At 35.4% G+C, this 13,444-nt stretch overlaps 1 protein-coding gene across 2 annotated transcripts in view; it reads left to right on the forward strand.

Annotated features, from left to right (window-relative positions):
- Nucleotides 1–13,444, forward strand: part of GNAL (G protein subunit alpha L) — a 177,509-nt gene that overhangs the window by 67,800 nt on the left and 96,265 nt on the right. For both annotated transcript variants that reach the window (XM_040062815.2, XM_040062822.2), the window contains exons 3-4: nt 139–193; nt 379–498. In XM_040062815.2, coding sequence (XP_039918749.1) covers nt 139–193; nt 379–498 — 175 coding nt within the window. The remainder of the gene's footprint in view (nt 1–138; nt 194–378; nt 499–13,444) is intronic.

A 13,444-nucleotide genomic window follows, 5' to 3' on the forward strand; every position in this document is an offset into this window, starting at 1 on the left:
TTTTTTTTTTCTATTAGTGTGTCTTAATGTTTGAAGAGCAGATAAACGATAAACAAGCGATCAGTGAAAAAAAAAAATAAGTGACTGAAATGCTTTGGAAGAAAAAATCAAAGCGTTAATATTTCTGTTTTAATGCAGAGAAAAGAAACAGAAAATACTGGATATTCGGAAAAACGTTAAAGATGCGATTGTGGTAAGAACACACTTTATACTGTTCTTAAATGCTTGTTTGTACTGGAAATTATAAGGATTATGCTCTCCAAGATTGTGATGAGAGAAATCCCATTTTGCTGATCAGATTGGATTATCTTCTATTGATCCTCTATCCCAGATTTATTCAGATTAATGTGTTTGTTTTTTTGTTTTATCCATTTCTAGACTATAGTTTCAGCTATGAGCACTTTAATACCCCCAGTTCCATTGGCCAACCCAGAAAACCAATTTCGAATGGACTACATCAAGAGTATAGCTCCTCTTTCTGACTTTGACTATACACAGGTAAGAATAGAAACCACTGATTTATTCTGCTTCAAGGGGGAACGTGTTGCTTTACTTTGATTTACTGAAACATTGGGGCTTTTACTCTTTGGAAGATGGTCATGGAAAGATCTTGTGCCAGCATCGCCTCCGTTAACTTTCTCACAAGACTGTGGTGGTTGCACCTGTTTTAGTGATGCAAGGTTTTGTTGTTAGGGGTTCGTTTGCTGCTGTTTCTAAACGCTGTTTCTGCATTTAGTTCTCTTCAGATTTTCTGATGCAATCTTACATATTGACACATCAAATAAGACTTTGTTGAAAGCTGATTTCCTATGTGGAATTAGATGCAGGATGTTAGTCTGAGGAGTTACTGTCTACCTGGAGAAAGGATATAAAAGGAAATAGAGGGCTAGAGTGGCCTCGGTGTTGTTTCCTATACTTACTGCACTTCAGAGGGGAAACCTGCGTAAGCAGTGGTCAAGTAAGGTGCTTTGCTTCCTCATGTATTGTAGCTGGCATGAGCAGTGGTTTGCTTGTATGTAAATGTTCCCTTCATTTGATATGGAATCAATGTGGGACTTCTGCGTGGAGGCTGATCTTTTGTATACAAGTGAGAGATTCTTTTCAGATTAACTTGCATAGGCATCTCACATTATTTTTATCTTTTTATGTTATTATTTATAGGCACATGCATAGAATGTTTCATATTTTATGCATGACATGAAAGCAAGTGCATAGACATTCTGAATTTTATTTTTGCTGTAGCACAGTTTTCGTTTGCCTTAAAATGGTACTGAAAGCAATTTGTTATGGATACAGTAAGGACTTGAAAATATCTTCATTTGTTGGCTAAATGATTGTAAGTTGCACATGCTATCAATACTGCCAAAGAAGCCATTTACAATAGAGTGTCTTTAGGTTATTATAGCTTCAGGGGGCAAGGGGGAGAAGGAGAAGAGTAGATTCTTTATTATATGACTCATATTCTGATGTGTGGTTTTGCCTCTGGTAAACCTACCAGTTTCAAGGTTCAAGATAAAGAAAAATTATCAGACATCTTGTACAGTTAGGATTTAACACAGAATGCAGATGTTAAAAAAAAAAAAAAACGACTGCAAGGTACACCCACATATTGCATAATTGCTCAATTGGTGGATGTAAGTTAGTGAAAATGAGAAACTCTTTTTAGAAATTGAATGTGAGCTTGACATGAAGTATTTGTCTTATGCAGGTATTACAGTTCTGAGGCATTTGTTGCTCGTTTCATGTGGAATTTTTTTCTTGAATTTTGATCCTTAGATGTTTGAATGAAAAAAAAGGTTATAAATATACTTTGCAGTTCTCTGTAGTATGTATGTTCTTTTGAGTTTCTGGGATAAAAGAAGGCTGAACTGGACTTTTCATAGGGCTGGAGATTTTTTTTCTTTAATTGCTTTCAAATTTTCTCCTTTTTCACAGAGGCTGACTGTATCTAGTCAAATTTGACTCATGGCTAGGTATTTTATACAGAGGAAAATTTAACCTTCTTGGAGGGGAAAAGAATAGGACCCAGTGGACTTGAAACAATTAATAATTCATTTGAAATCTCAATTCAAAGTCCATTTTAGTTTAAAATAAAAATATTAATAAGTGGTTTTTAATTAAATAGGTTTTCTGAAAATACCATCATGTTATTTAAATAGTGTCAATTACTAGTCCTGATTTTAAAAAAAGTATTTGAAAGGTTGTTACAGGTTTAAAAGAAGAAAATAAATCTAATACTGGTTTACAAGTAAATATATTTCTGTGTCACTTGCATATTTTCCCTTCTGTTTTTTTCTCAGCTCAATTCATAGGTTTAATATTTTTAAAATGTAAAGTATGCCAAGATTTTGGGGGGTTTTTAATTTTTTCTTGGTTTAGAATGTTATTTATCTCCAGGAGGATTTGTGAGCAAGGCAGATTTAAAAAAAAAGAAATGCTATTGTGCTTCAGGGCTTGATTTTACTCCAGTTCAAGCCAATGATAAAGTAAAATTAGGTTTCCAGCTGAAATAAATTTTGACCCATTTAGTATTTTTGGATAAGGACAGATATAAAAATAAATACTTGGATAGTAATCAGTCAGGCATCCTCTGCTAAGCATTACTGATTCTGTAATTAATAGCTGATGTAGGGAGTGAGGCCTTGTGAGCCCAAACCAAGTGTGCAGCAGTAAACATTCAAGGCTTTAGGTCTAATCATCCTTACTTCAAAATAGTTGTAAAGGAAAAAATGCTGACATAGACAGCGCTGGGACACATTTTGGCACATTCTGTAAAGTGACAAAGGTTGCCCTTCTTTGAATGAGGGAAGAGGCAGCTTTAGGGTTTGTAACAGTATGAATGGTAATGAGTTGTTGAAGACCCTTAGTGCTGCAATTTGAATTAGAGATGTGCCATTTTTTTGGATGACATTAGCCGTGTAATCTTTGTCATAAAAATCGATGTGTGTTAGTTGAAGATGGATTTCAGATACATTGCATGCCAAATGTGGGAAAATGACTGCATCTTATCATGAGTTTAAAGAGAGATCCCTGCTGAAATGCAGAAACTTCACTGATGGCACAATCTGACTAACGCTCCTGGGGCACTAATTTAAGTACATCTGTGACATATTGGGTGTGCTTGGACAGGCATTTTTAAACTGCATACAAATTAACTATTAGACATTTAATTGTGGAAATTATCCTTAAAAGAAGTGGATATGAAAATACTGATTTCCTGTAGGTAAAATCATACTCTTAATTGCAATTTATGTCCTAAATTCCAAGAACCTGAGTAAAGATAGGGACTTCGCACATAGACTAAAATATTCTGGGTCTTCATTTGTCTGGTTTTTAAATTACATACCTCTTCATAAAATGTAAGCAGAATATTTTATTTAGTAGTTACACAAATTTTAAAACAAATGGTTTTCTCTTTGCAGTGTTTTAACATTACTTTAAGAGTCAGTGGAGTGCCCCCCACAAGAGTTTTACTTACTTTAGAAAATCATTATTTATATGGTTTGGTTATGCTACCTTGATGATTCTTTTAGTTGCTATTTTTAAAAAAATGAAAGCTTTCTGGATTTCTTTTTTAATTTTTACATAGTCTTTCATTACTTTTATAAAAGACTATACAATTTTTACAAAGTATTTCTTGGCTGACTGGTGTGTTCTAATTCTATAAATCATAAAAAATTAGAGCTAGAGCTTTTACAAAATTGATAAATAGAAATAAGTCAAGTGTCCACTATATTTTCTTCCTTGAAGATGTGACAGGAATCAATATAAATTTTTGTCTGACCAGATTAGGCATCATCTTTGCTCAAAGGTAGGATTAGCAGAAATGCTTTAACACTGGAATTGTACTATGCATGCCCTATAAAAAAGGATTTTTAAATTATTTTTGGCAAAGTCTTGATTGATGTTTGCTGAAGTTAACAGGAATTGACCTTGCTGCAGTTTTAATCCTTTATTGATGGGGATTTGTTTGGGAATCATGGTGAACATATTAAAGTCGTATTATGCTGGTAGCTGTGGTGTATTATCTATATGTGTGTTTACTCAAGTTCAGTTGTCTTTATTATTAAACTTATTAAAGTTTCTGAATTTTCTGGGAACTACAGAGCTTCTCAGTGTAAAATTCCTTTACCCCTTGTCTTCCCCAAAAATGAAGCCAAATGAAGTCACTTTGCATAAAATGTATCTTGAATGAAGCTCATCTGATCAGTTTTGTGTGGGTTTATAGCAGGTGATGGTCACCTACCCTTACTGCATCACCAAGTGTTTGGCCATTCAGACCAGCAAAGGTGAATCATCTGCTTAGCAGAGAACATGTAAACACTCCACAGGTTTTAGGGAGCGGGGAGAGTTTTCAAAAGACTTGTCTTTCTTTCCAAACAATGTTTTAGGGAGGCAAAGTATTTTTTGGAAACTTCGTAAGTAGCGATTTGTGTGAATCCCTTGTGCTGATTTTAGTAATGTGAGTTTTAAATGTAATTTTTACAGCCATTTTTTTAGTTAGGCAAGCTCTTTAATTTAGCTGTTAAGAACAAAATGTTAATGTGGGCATTGACAAGGAAAGTACTTTAGAATAATCAGGTCTGCAGTTTGCTTTACATTTTCAGATATTGTAGGTTGAGTTCTATCTGTTGGCTTTCATTTTCCTTCAGTTTTTTTTCTTCAAAAGCAGGAAATTCATATTATAAAGACACTTTTGCTCAGAATTTGAAGTTATATAGACTTCTGTTAAGCATTTCAAATTTTTATGATACCCGGCATTCAAGTTCAATCTTATGTTGATGCCTGGAGGCGGCTGCTTTTCACAGCGTGCTTAGATGAAGTGGAGTATTGGGCTGTAGAAAATCTTTGTCCTGGATTAAAAAAAAAAACTTGATAAGCATGGTTGATATATGGTTAAACTTGCTTGGGTTGTGCAGTTAATGCTGTGACTTTATTTGACCACAAATTGTTTAAATTTCCTTTTGATGTAGCCCAAAGGAGTTACAAAATAGCACCACCTTATCTTTTCTGTGTTTCAATTAGCTCACAATTTTCCCGTCTTTTTTGTGAGTGTGAAAATATACAATGTTTTACCTGAAAATATCAAAATAAAAGAGAGAATGCAGAGAATATTTCCACTCAAATAGCTTCACTTGATTTTGCTTTCTATCCAAATTTTTACTTATGGCTTTGTTTACCATTTTGGGTAGAACAAACACAAATTTTTATAACTACCTGTGATTGCAGTACTTAACCATTGCTACGGTCAATATTAACTTTTTAAAATCAATTAGACTTTAAAAAAATAAGTCATTTGTGGTGTTCTTTGATCTAAGATGCACATTGGTATATTTTAATATTTACATAAACACATATTTTCATATTTAAGCAAACACAGAAAATATCTGAAAGGCTAGACAACAGTAAAGTTGTGTTATTTTTACTGCCCTGAATTAATGCCACCTGAAGAATTAATGTAGAAGTCTGTTAGAGAAGGACAGCTGAAAACATGTATGCTGTTGGCAGCTCCTTAGTCTTCATACAGGGGTTAAAATTGTGAGAACCGATGCGGGAAAGTAGTGGATATTAGGGAGAAGAAGCAATCAGGTACCCCGTGAAATGTCTTTGTTGCGGTAGCAGTAGTTTTCATGCTGTACAGTGTGCATTAACAACAGATACTGAATTTCAGCTCTTTTCATGTGAAGAGCAGGTTCTGCTAAACCCAGCAATAACTTTTCTTCCATATGAAATAAGTGTTTGCATGCAGATTTGGCTTAAGTTGTCTACTTTTCATTAAATCAGCAAACTGAGTCCTAAAAGTTCTGATTAGTCAGTGTTAAAGTTACAAGCATTTCATACATGAGATTAAAAAAGTACTTCAGTGTTACTTGTTATGTTGTTCTTGTTGTCTGTAAGCAGTAAGTTTGCTTTTGATGGATCAGTCAACTGAGTCGTGCTTTCAGAAATAATCAGTTATTATTTTGATTGTGTAGTTTCGAGAATACAAGACTGGAACTGGGAACATACTAAAGACAAGTATAGGACAATTTTGGAGGGGTAAAAAAAAAAAAAAAAAAGATGGAAAAAAAACCAAACCAACAAATCTCAAAACATCTAAACTTCTCAAATTTATATAATATATACTGGAATTGTAAAATTACAGAACTGTACCATAGTTTTCTTTAATTCCTTTATTTTATCTCCTTAATAAATACTATACTGAAAATGACTGGAGCTTAAAATTTGAGTGGTTTGTGTATAAAGTACAGTCCTTCTGTGAAGCTCAGGATTTCTTGTTTAAAATACAATTTGTGTTTGGGATAGTGCTTGCTTTAGACAAAAAGAACCCCTGATATTCAAGCATAAAATAAAGTAAGGGTTTTGTTATTGTAGAACGTTATTCGGTAATAAAAGTGTAACATATTTCTTCCATCCCTTGTTCCAAACTCACTGACCCACGACAGTTTATACCAATGAGAAGTAAAGAATTCAATTTCTACCCCAGGAAAGGAGCTTAGGGATCTACGTAGGCCCCCAACAATTAGCAGGAGAAATACTGGGATTGGGAGCCATAGGAAATCTTGTACATGATCACAAATGATCCAAAGTTAATAAACAGGTGTTGAATTCAGAAAAAAAAATACTGAAGAGGCAGATATTAAATTTTGTTTCTAAGCCTTCCCGTCTCAATATTTTTAAGAATGGATTCAACTTTGAAATACCCAGAAGAGGTTCACCTTTTTCACAAGTACTTTGCATTTTTAAGAGTATATATATTTTTGTAGCTTACAGTGTAAAATAATTAATTCCATTCTGAAGAGGCAGTTATTTGAGAAAATCTTACGAACAATGGTGCATATGAATAAATTTCAATGTTACATTAAGTATTACATCATCATAGCAACGCCAAATTAAATGTTTGCTGTCTTATGAGTCCGATTTCCCAGATAGTGAGGTGGTATTCACACTTTTTTCAGCCTGACTTATTTATTATCATCACACAACACAGAGACTTAAATTGTGAAATTGGAAAGATATAATCATTTATTATTATTGTTATTAATATTATTGCTGCTGCTAAGTAAAACTTAAGTTATTTCAGTGGTCTCCAAACCTGCTGACATTTTCTGGTATTACATCCAAGTTTTGTACCTATTAATACAAATTAATTAGAGGGTTTCTTACAGTCAGTCTAGCATCCAGTCAACGACTGCAAAATATTAGTAATAAATGTCACATTCTGCCATTTTTTGCTACAATCTAAGATGAAAAGTTCATATTCTTATATTGCATTTTACTAGGATAAAAATATATATTTTTTTAAATTTGGATATTAGATTTGATGGCAACAGGAAGACTAGTAACTTGAAGACTAATAACATTTTAAGTAGGAGTGACTGATGTCAGACTTTCACAAGTGGCAGTCTTCAGAAGAAGGATGCTGAAAGTTTTTATGAATTGCCATTATTTATAAACTACATTAAAAGAGATTTTCCATCACAACCAAAGAAAAGCAGAGTGTGGGTCAGAATTGTCTTTATTATGAATTAATTCTTCTAATCTCTGAAGCCAAAGATCACAGGTTGATTTACTGTTTTTGCCATTTTTGAGTGCTCTGGAAAAGTAGCATGTTTACTAGTCTGGGAGAATCTTTGTTTTTTACTTCAGTGACCATGATAAAAGTGTACAGATCGTTGATAAATCATCACATGTATGCATCTTGTCACTGAAGCCAGTGGAGACCTATGGAACAGAGCCTATCACCTGCTCGAATAATATTAGTGTCATTATTTAGAGTTCCAAAGAAGTGAGTGTTCATCTGCACAGCAGCGAAGAGCTACATCCCCCTTTCTTCAGCTGGTGAGGAGATCAGAGCTCCTCTTTCTGCAACAGTGTTAACATTGCCAGCTTAGACCTTTGCTTGTTCTTTTCATCAGCTCCATGGCTTCATCCATGGCTTGTACTTACTGTCAACAGCGGATTACCTTTTATAATGTCAACAAAGACTGCATACACAGACAGGATATTTTGTTTGCAGAAGGTAGCAACCTGAGCTGAGGAGCAGAGAACAACCTAAACAGTGTGAACAGAAGACTCTATGTATACCTTGCGTACACTGAAATAGATAGGTTGGAAACCAAAAAGTAGTAAAAATTACTTTTTTTCCTCAGAGGATCTAAGAAGGAAGCTCTTTATAAGAAATATAAATGGGACTGCTATAAAGCAGATAAAAGGTGAGAACAATGCACATTTGCAGTTAACTGCTGAAAGTTTCCGTCAAATGTTTATGGTTTTGTTCTGTCACCCTTGTCACATAATTTGTTTTTCTGTAGTTAAAGAGATTCAATTCACGTTTCAAGGCCTTCTCTTTAAAAGGAGTCAGGAGGAGAATGCGATTTGTACAATACAATTTCAAGTTCATATTGCCTTTTACTTTGGAAACTTGTAGTAATTTCTTGGAAAGGAGCTACCTCTGGTTGTAAGCATGCCAGCTATCACGTGAAGCATGCAGATTAGGATTTCTTGCTTTAAATCAGTAGATTAATTTTGGTTGGTTTAAAGTGTACTCTTGTAATTAATCTACTAGTATTTGTTTTAAAAACCTATGCTGGATGTTTTGAAAGGATATTTATCCTTAGGCAAGAAGAATATTGGAATTTTTTCTGTTACGTCGACGTTAGCGATGAACTTTGCCTTTTAAATCTTTTAAAAGTAAACATTTTCTGACATTTCTGCCAATTCATTACATTTTAGTTTTCTTGGTGCTGTCAGTAGGACTTAAACATATTTTAATATAAATAATTATCCCACTGTTTTGAACTGAAATTGTTAGCAAGATGAAATAGGCTAAAGATATGCAAGCCCTCTTATCTCTGTTAATTTGGTGAATGCTTTTTGATCACGTCCACCCTCACTTCCAGAGGATGTTAAGTGACAGAGCTTTTCAGATCATTCTTTTCTTAACATACACCCACATACTTTCTTTCGTAGGAGCTAAATAATACCAAATTTAAGAACTGTCAGGTAGGAAAACAAGAAAAGGCAAAGAACTGTTAACTAAAATAGGGGGAGGTGTGTCCTTGCTGCCCTCTGTGCAGACAACAAACTGCCCCTTGCCTGCAAGCCTACAGCTGACCACAAACAGCAGCAGGACCTGGCTGTCAGTCAGCCTTTGGTGCAGGCTCTGTGCCACGAGGAGTTACCAACTCCAGGCAAAAAAAAACCAAACAAAAAAAAGTGGAGAAATGTGAATGAAAAAACGTGTTACAAATATACGGTCACTAGAGGAAGAGGTCCAGTGTGACCACATGCTACTGAAACCATGTCATTGATTATTAGATTTTCAGCAGGTATCACAGCAGAGTGAGGCTTCATGGTAGAATTTATAGGTTTTAAAATGTGAGTGAGAATATTCTTTCTGGCGGGCAGGTGTTCTCTAACTTTAGCATCTCTTTCCATCTCAGGATGTCAGTGCTGCCTGTTCCTTTTGGGAAGAGAAGACTCATTTATTTAGGGTAGCATACTTTTAGCTGAACAGTAGAGCTTTTCTTTTTACCACCCCTAGAATTAGCATTTCTAATCACTGTTGTTATCTGCTGAATTTCTCCCTCAATTTTAACAGCGGCAAACTTAACACGCTCTGCTACCAACAGCAGAGTGTGGGTATATCATGGACCAGAAAAATAATTAGTCAGGGAATGTGTAAGTGAGAAATCATAATTAAAAAATCATTTTGGGGACTGAAAGTCATGTCAGTAGAGGAAGATGGCTGTTGACATTTATGAAAGCCGGCCATTGAAACCGCAGAGGGTTTTCACTGGATTTTAAAGAAATAAAGTATTAAATTTCATCCTTGGCCTTCAGTTCTACAGAGCAGGTTTTGATTCTTCTCACTGATGAATGAAAGGCTGGCAAGAAATATTATATTCCATAAATACAGAAGTCATCCTAAGCAGCTATGTTCCCGAGGGTCTGACATTGCAAGGGCTTAAACAGTTGGATATAAATGGACCTGAATGCACAGCTAGTACTACCAGCACAGCATTCATGCAGCTGAGCTTCCGGTTATGCAGTGATATTAATATAAAAATCACTAATACTTTCAATTGTAAAACAAAACAAGCAAATCATTTTTCCCCATTAATTTTATATTTGGGAGATCTTTGAGCACTTTTATGGATTTTCTTGGGGGTGGGTAAAGTTGTGTAGGTTAGAGATTGGCACAGAACTTGAAATAAGCAAAATCTTTTTCAGATAAGTGACAGTTCTCTGGATGCTATTAAGCTGTGAACAGTAGGTCTTTTCAATCACCGTGATTCATTTTCATATTGTGGGGTTTTTTAATAATAATATCTTTTAAAGGCTTGCTGAACAGTAGGCTGCAGCAGCATAACTTTCTGTGCAGAAGGAAAGGTTTTATGCACAGTGTCCTAGATAATTTACCTTAAATTGATTTGCACAGCTCAATAAAACCATAAGAACTCTGTACCAGCTCAGATCACGGGTTCATTTAGCACCAGATCTCATCTCTGACCGTGACTGATAGTGATACAGGAAAAAAGAGTTTAAGAAGGGGACATGCACAAAGTAATGTTTCCCACATTGGTTGTCCTGGTCTCTACAGATTTATTGCTGAGGTTTTTTTGGGGGTTTTTTTGACTGGGAGTGGTATTTCTGGATTTAATAATTTTGGTATATTTTTTTCTTCCAGGATTTTTTTTTCCTTTTATTTTTTTTGCACCTCCAAACTGTGTAAGCTTTCAGTTATGGCAGTGTGTTCTGCAGTATGTGTTGTATGAGGAAGTGCCCCTTGATTGATTGGGAGATTTTTGTTTGTTTTGTTGGGTTTTTTCCCTCCAAGCCTGCTGCCCGCATGTCTTCCCTAGCTTCTCTATCAGAAATAGTTCATCTTTCCTATATTGCCCCTCTCATTGCATATAATAATACCTTCAAATATTTGTCTTTCCACCTAAAGAGTCTCCTTAACTTTCTCACAGGGCTTGTTCCATGTCTTTGCTCATTATTGTTGCCCTTCTAGTTTTACTAGACCGTGTTGGCAATGAGAAACCCAAACTACAAGTAGCATTCAAGGTGTTGTTTTCTTTTTCATTATCTAGTCTTTTTTATTGTGGGGTGGGGGTTCTTGTTGGTGTTTTGCTGTTGGTCGGGTTTGGGGAGTTTTTGACACTGAGTTGATCTCTTTGTATAATTACTTTAGATTATTTCGTAATTCCGCAAGAGCTTGAGCACAGTTGCAGGTAAGAGGAATATGTGTGAAGACCTCTGTACCAACACATTAGCAGAGCCCAAAGGGTACTATTAATGATAATTATCCTTATCTCAGGTATTTTCAGATCTGTTATACATGTTGACTAGTCTGTTCAAAAAATCCACAGCATTCTTTTTTTTCATTCTTTCATGTGTAATGACATGTCTTCTCATTTGCTATACTGCCATGTATGACTTGTGAAGACGCATTTTTAAAATTATCTACCATGACTAATATTTTCTTCCGTTCAGACGGAGAATACACTTTATTTTTGTTCTTAAAATGGAAAATAAATTGCTCTTCAGCCTGATTTTGGGGAGGCAATGTTTGCAGTACCACAAAGGCCATTTGTGCTTTCAAATCTGCTCATCGTTCCTTAATCGTTCATTACGGTTTGCCTGATTTAGCAGAAAAGAACACCATTGTTTGGAACCCTTCTCATTAAGAGAAATAAAATGTTTAAAAATACAAAATGCCCCTTTTTTTTCTTAGCAGTTCCTAATACTGTGTGTCACTAAGAGAAAATGGTCTGAACTTTTTGATCTCCCTTGGGGAAACACTACAAGTAGCAGAATTTTGTTATTTTTATGTCAGTTTAGGTCTTACGTGATTCAGCACTTGTGGTTTGTGGGAAAAAAGTGTTGTAGATTGTGATTAAAGAAGCAAAAACAGTAAGGAGTGGCTACTAGAGAAGGCCTGTTTTTACTGCTAAAATACTTTTTTTTGATTCACTTCTTTCATTTTTAAATCTGTACTTCATCATATTTTCTCTATGAGTTGTGACTAGCACATTTCAAAGAAAATAGTTAAATTCTGTTTCATTTTTTGGGGTTTTTTTTAACGGTACAAGGAATTAAGAACAAGTTGTTACAGGATCGTGGTAATACTAAATCTGTACATTAAAGTCTGTCAAACATGGTTGTCTCCAGCAGGTCATCCCCTTCTGGTAGCCTCTCAGGAATAAACAGAAAGTCTCTAGGGAAGGGAATGGAAGAGGATACAGGATGCAAAGAAACTGCTTGTAGTGCAGGAAAAGTTCTTTGTTGTAGTAATGGACCACAAACAATAAGTTAACTCGTTCTGGGATGCATTAACAAGGCTGTTGTACAAAAAAGCATGAAGTAATTATGCCATTCTCTTTGGCAATGGTGAGTCCTCAGCTGGGGTATTGTGTCTAATTTTGGGAACTGAGCTTAAAAAGAATGGAGTCCAGAGGAGAGCGTGAAGAGTAAGAGGAGACAAAGTAAACTGGTTATGTTTACTCTTGAAAAGAGATCACTCCAAGTTTAAGGGGAAAGGGAGCCAAATACAATTTTTAGTATTTAAAAAGCTGTAATTACATATTCTTGTGCCTGTCTTTTCAGAGGGAGGAAATGAAGTTGAGGAGAGGAGAAAATTCCTCTCTTCCACGGTGTATGGCAGTTCACATGTTTGGGATAGCCTGCAACAGTGAATTTAACGATTGGAATCTCATAAATACACTGAGATATGACTGCCCAGTTTCAGGCACTTACTTCTGCATTTTCAGTGACACAAATGACCTCATGCTCAAGAAGTTAAAACCTGAAAATTTGGGAAACTTTGGCAGACACAAGGTTATGTCAGTTGGTCTTTCGCATTTGCCACTTTCTGTTCACAGAGCTTCTGCAGGAATGTTGTTTGAAAGCTCCTGGGACTTCTTTTCCAAAACTAAAACTTCTGTAATCATGTCTTGAATTAATCTAGGGCTTCCATTAGTTATCTAACTAATTTTGTCAGGGCCATGTTGTATGAACAGACAGTGATAATTTCTCTTAAATAGTGCATGTTCTTCCAGGGCACTATTTCGGACAGTGTAGCGGACTATAGCATGGCATGCACAAAACTCCCTTGTGCTTCCACGTGTTCGTTGTTTTAAAACTAATTCCCGGCAAGATGCTCATGATTCAGTTCTTCTCCTGGAGAGTTACGCACATTTCCTAATTGGACGGGGTCTAACATTTTCCTCCCTAAAAGCAGAAAAAAAATGGCTGAGGGAAGTAATGCAGTCAGGAGTATTATCTCTGGAGGTTCAAAGGAGCAAAGAGCATGCCTTCAGATATTTTCAATTCAAACCAGCAAGCAGGGGGTTTTGTTTTCATGTGTGTGCGTCCTGGCACACATATGTGCGTTTCTGTATAAGACTTTTCCTACTTCTGTACAAGGTTCTAATCT

Source organism: Hirundo rustica, chromosome 1 (genome assembly GCF_015227805.2).
Source record: "Hirundo rustica isolate bHirRus1 chromosome 1, bHirRus1.pri.v3, whole genome shotgun sequence".
In the NCBI taxonomy this organism is placed as follows: Eukaryota; Metazoa; Chordata; class Aves; order Passeriformes; family Hirundinidae; genus Hirundo; species Hirundo rustica.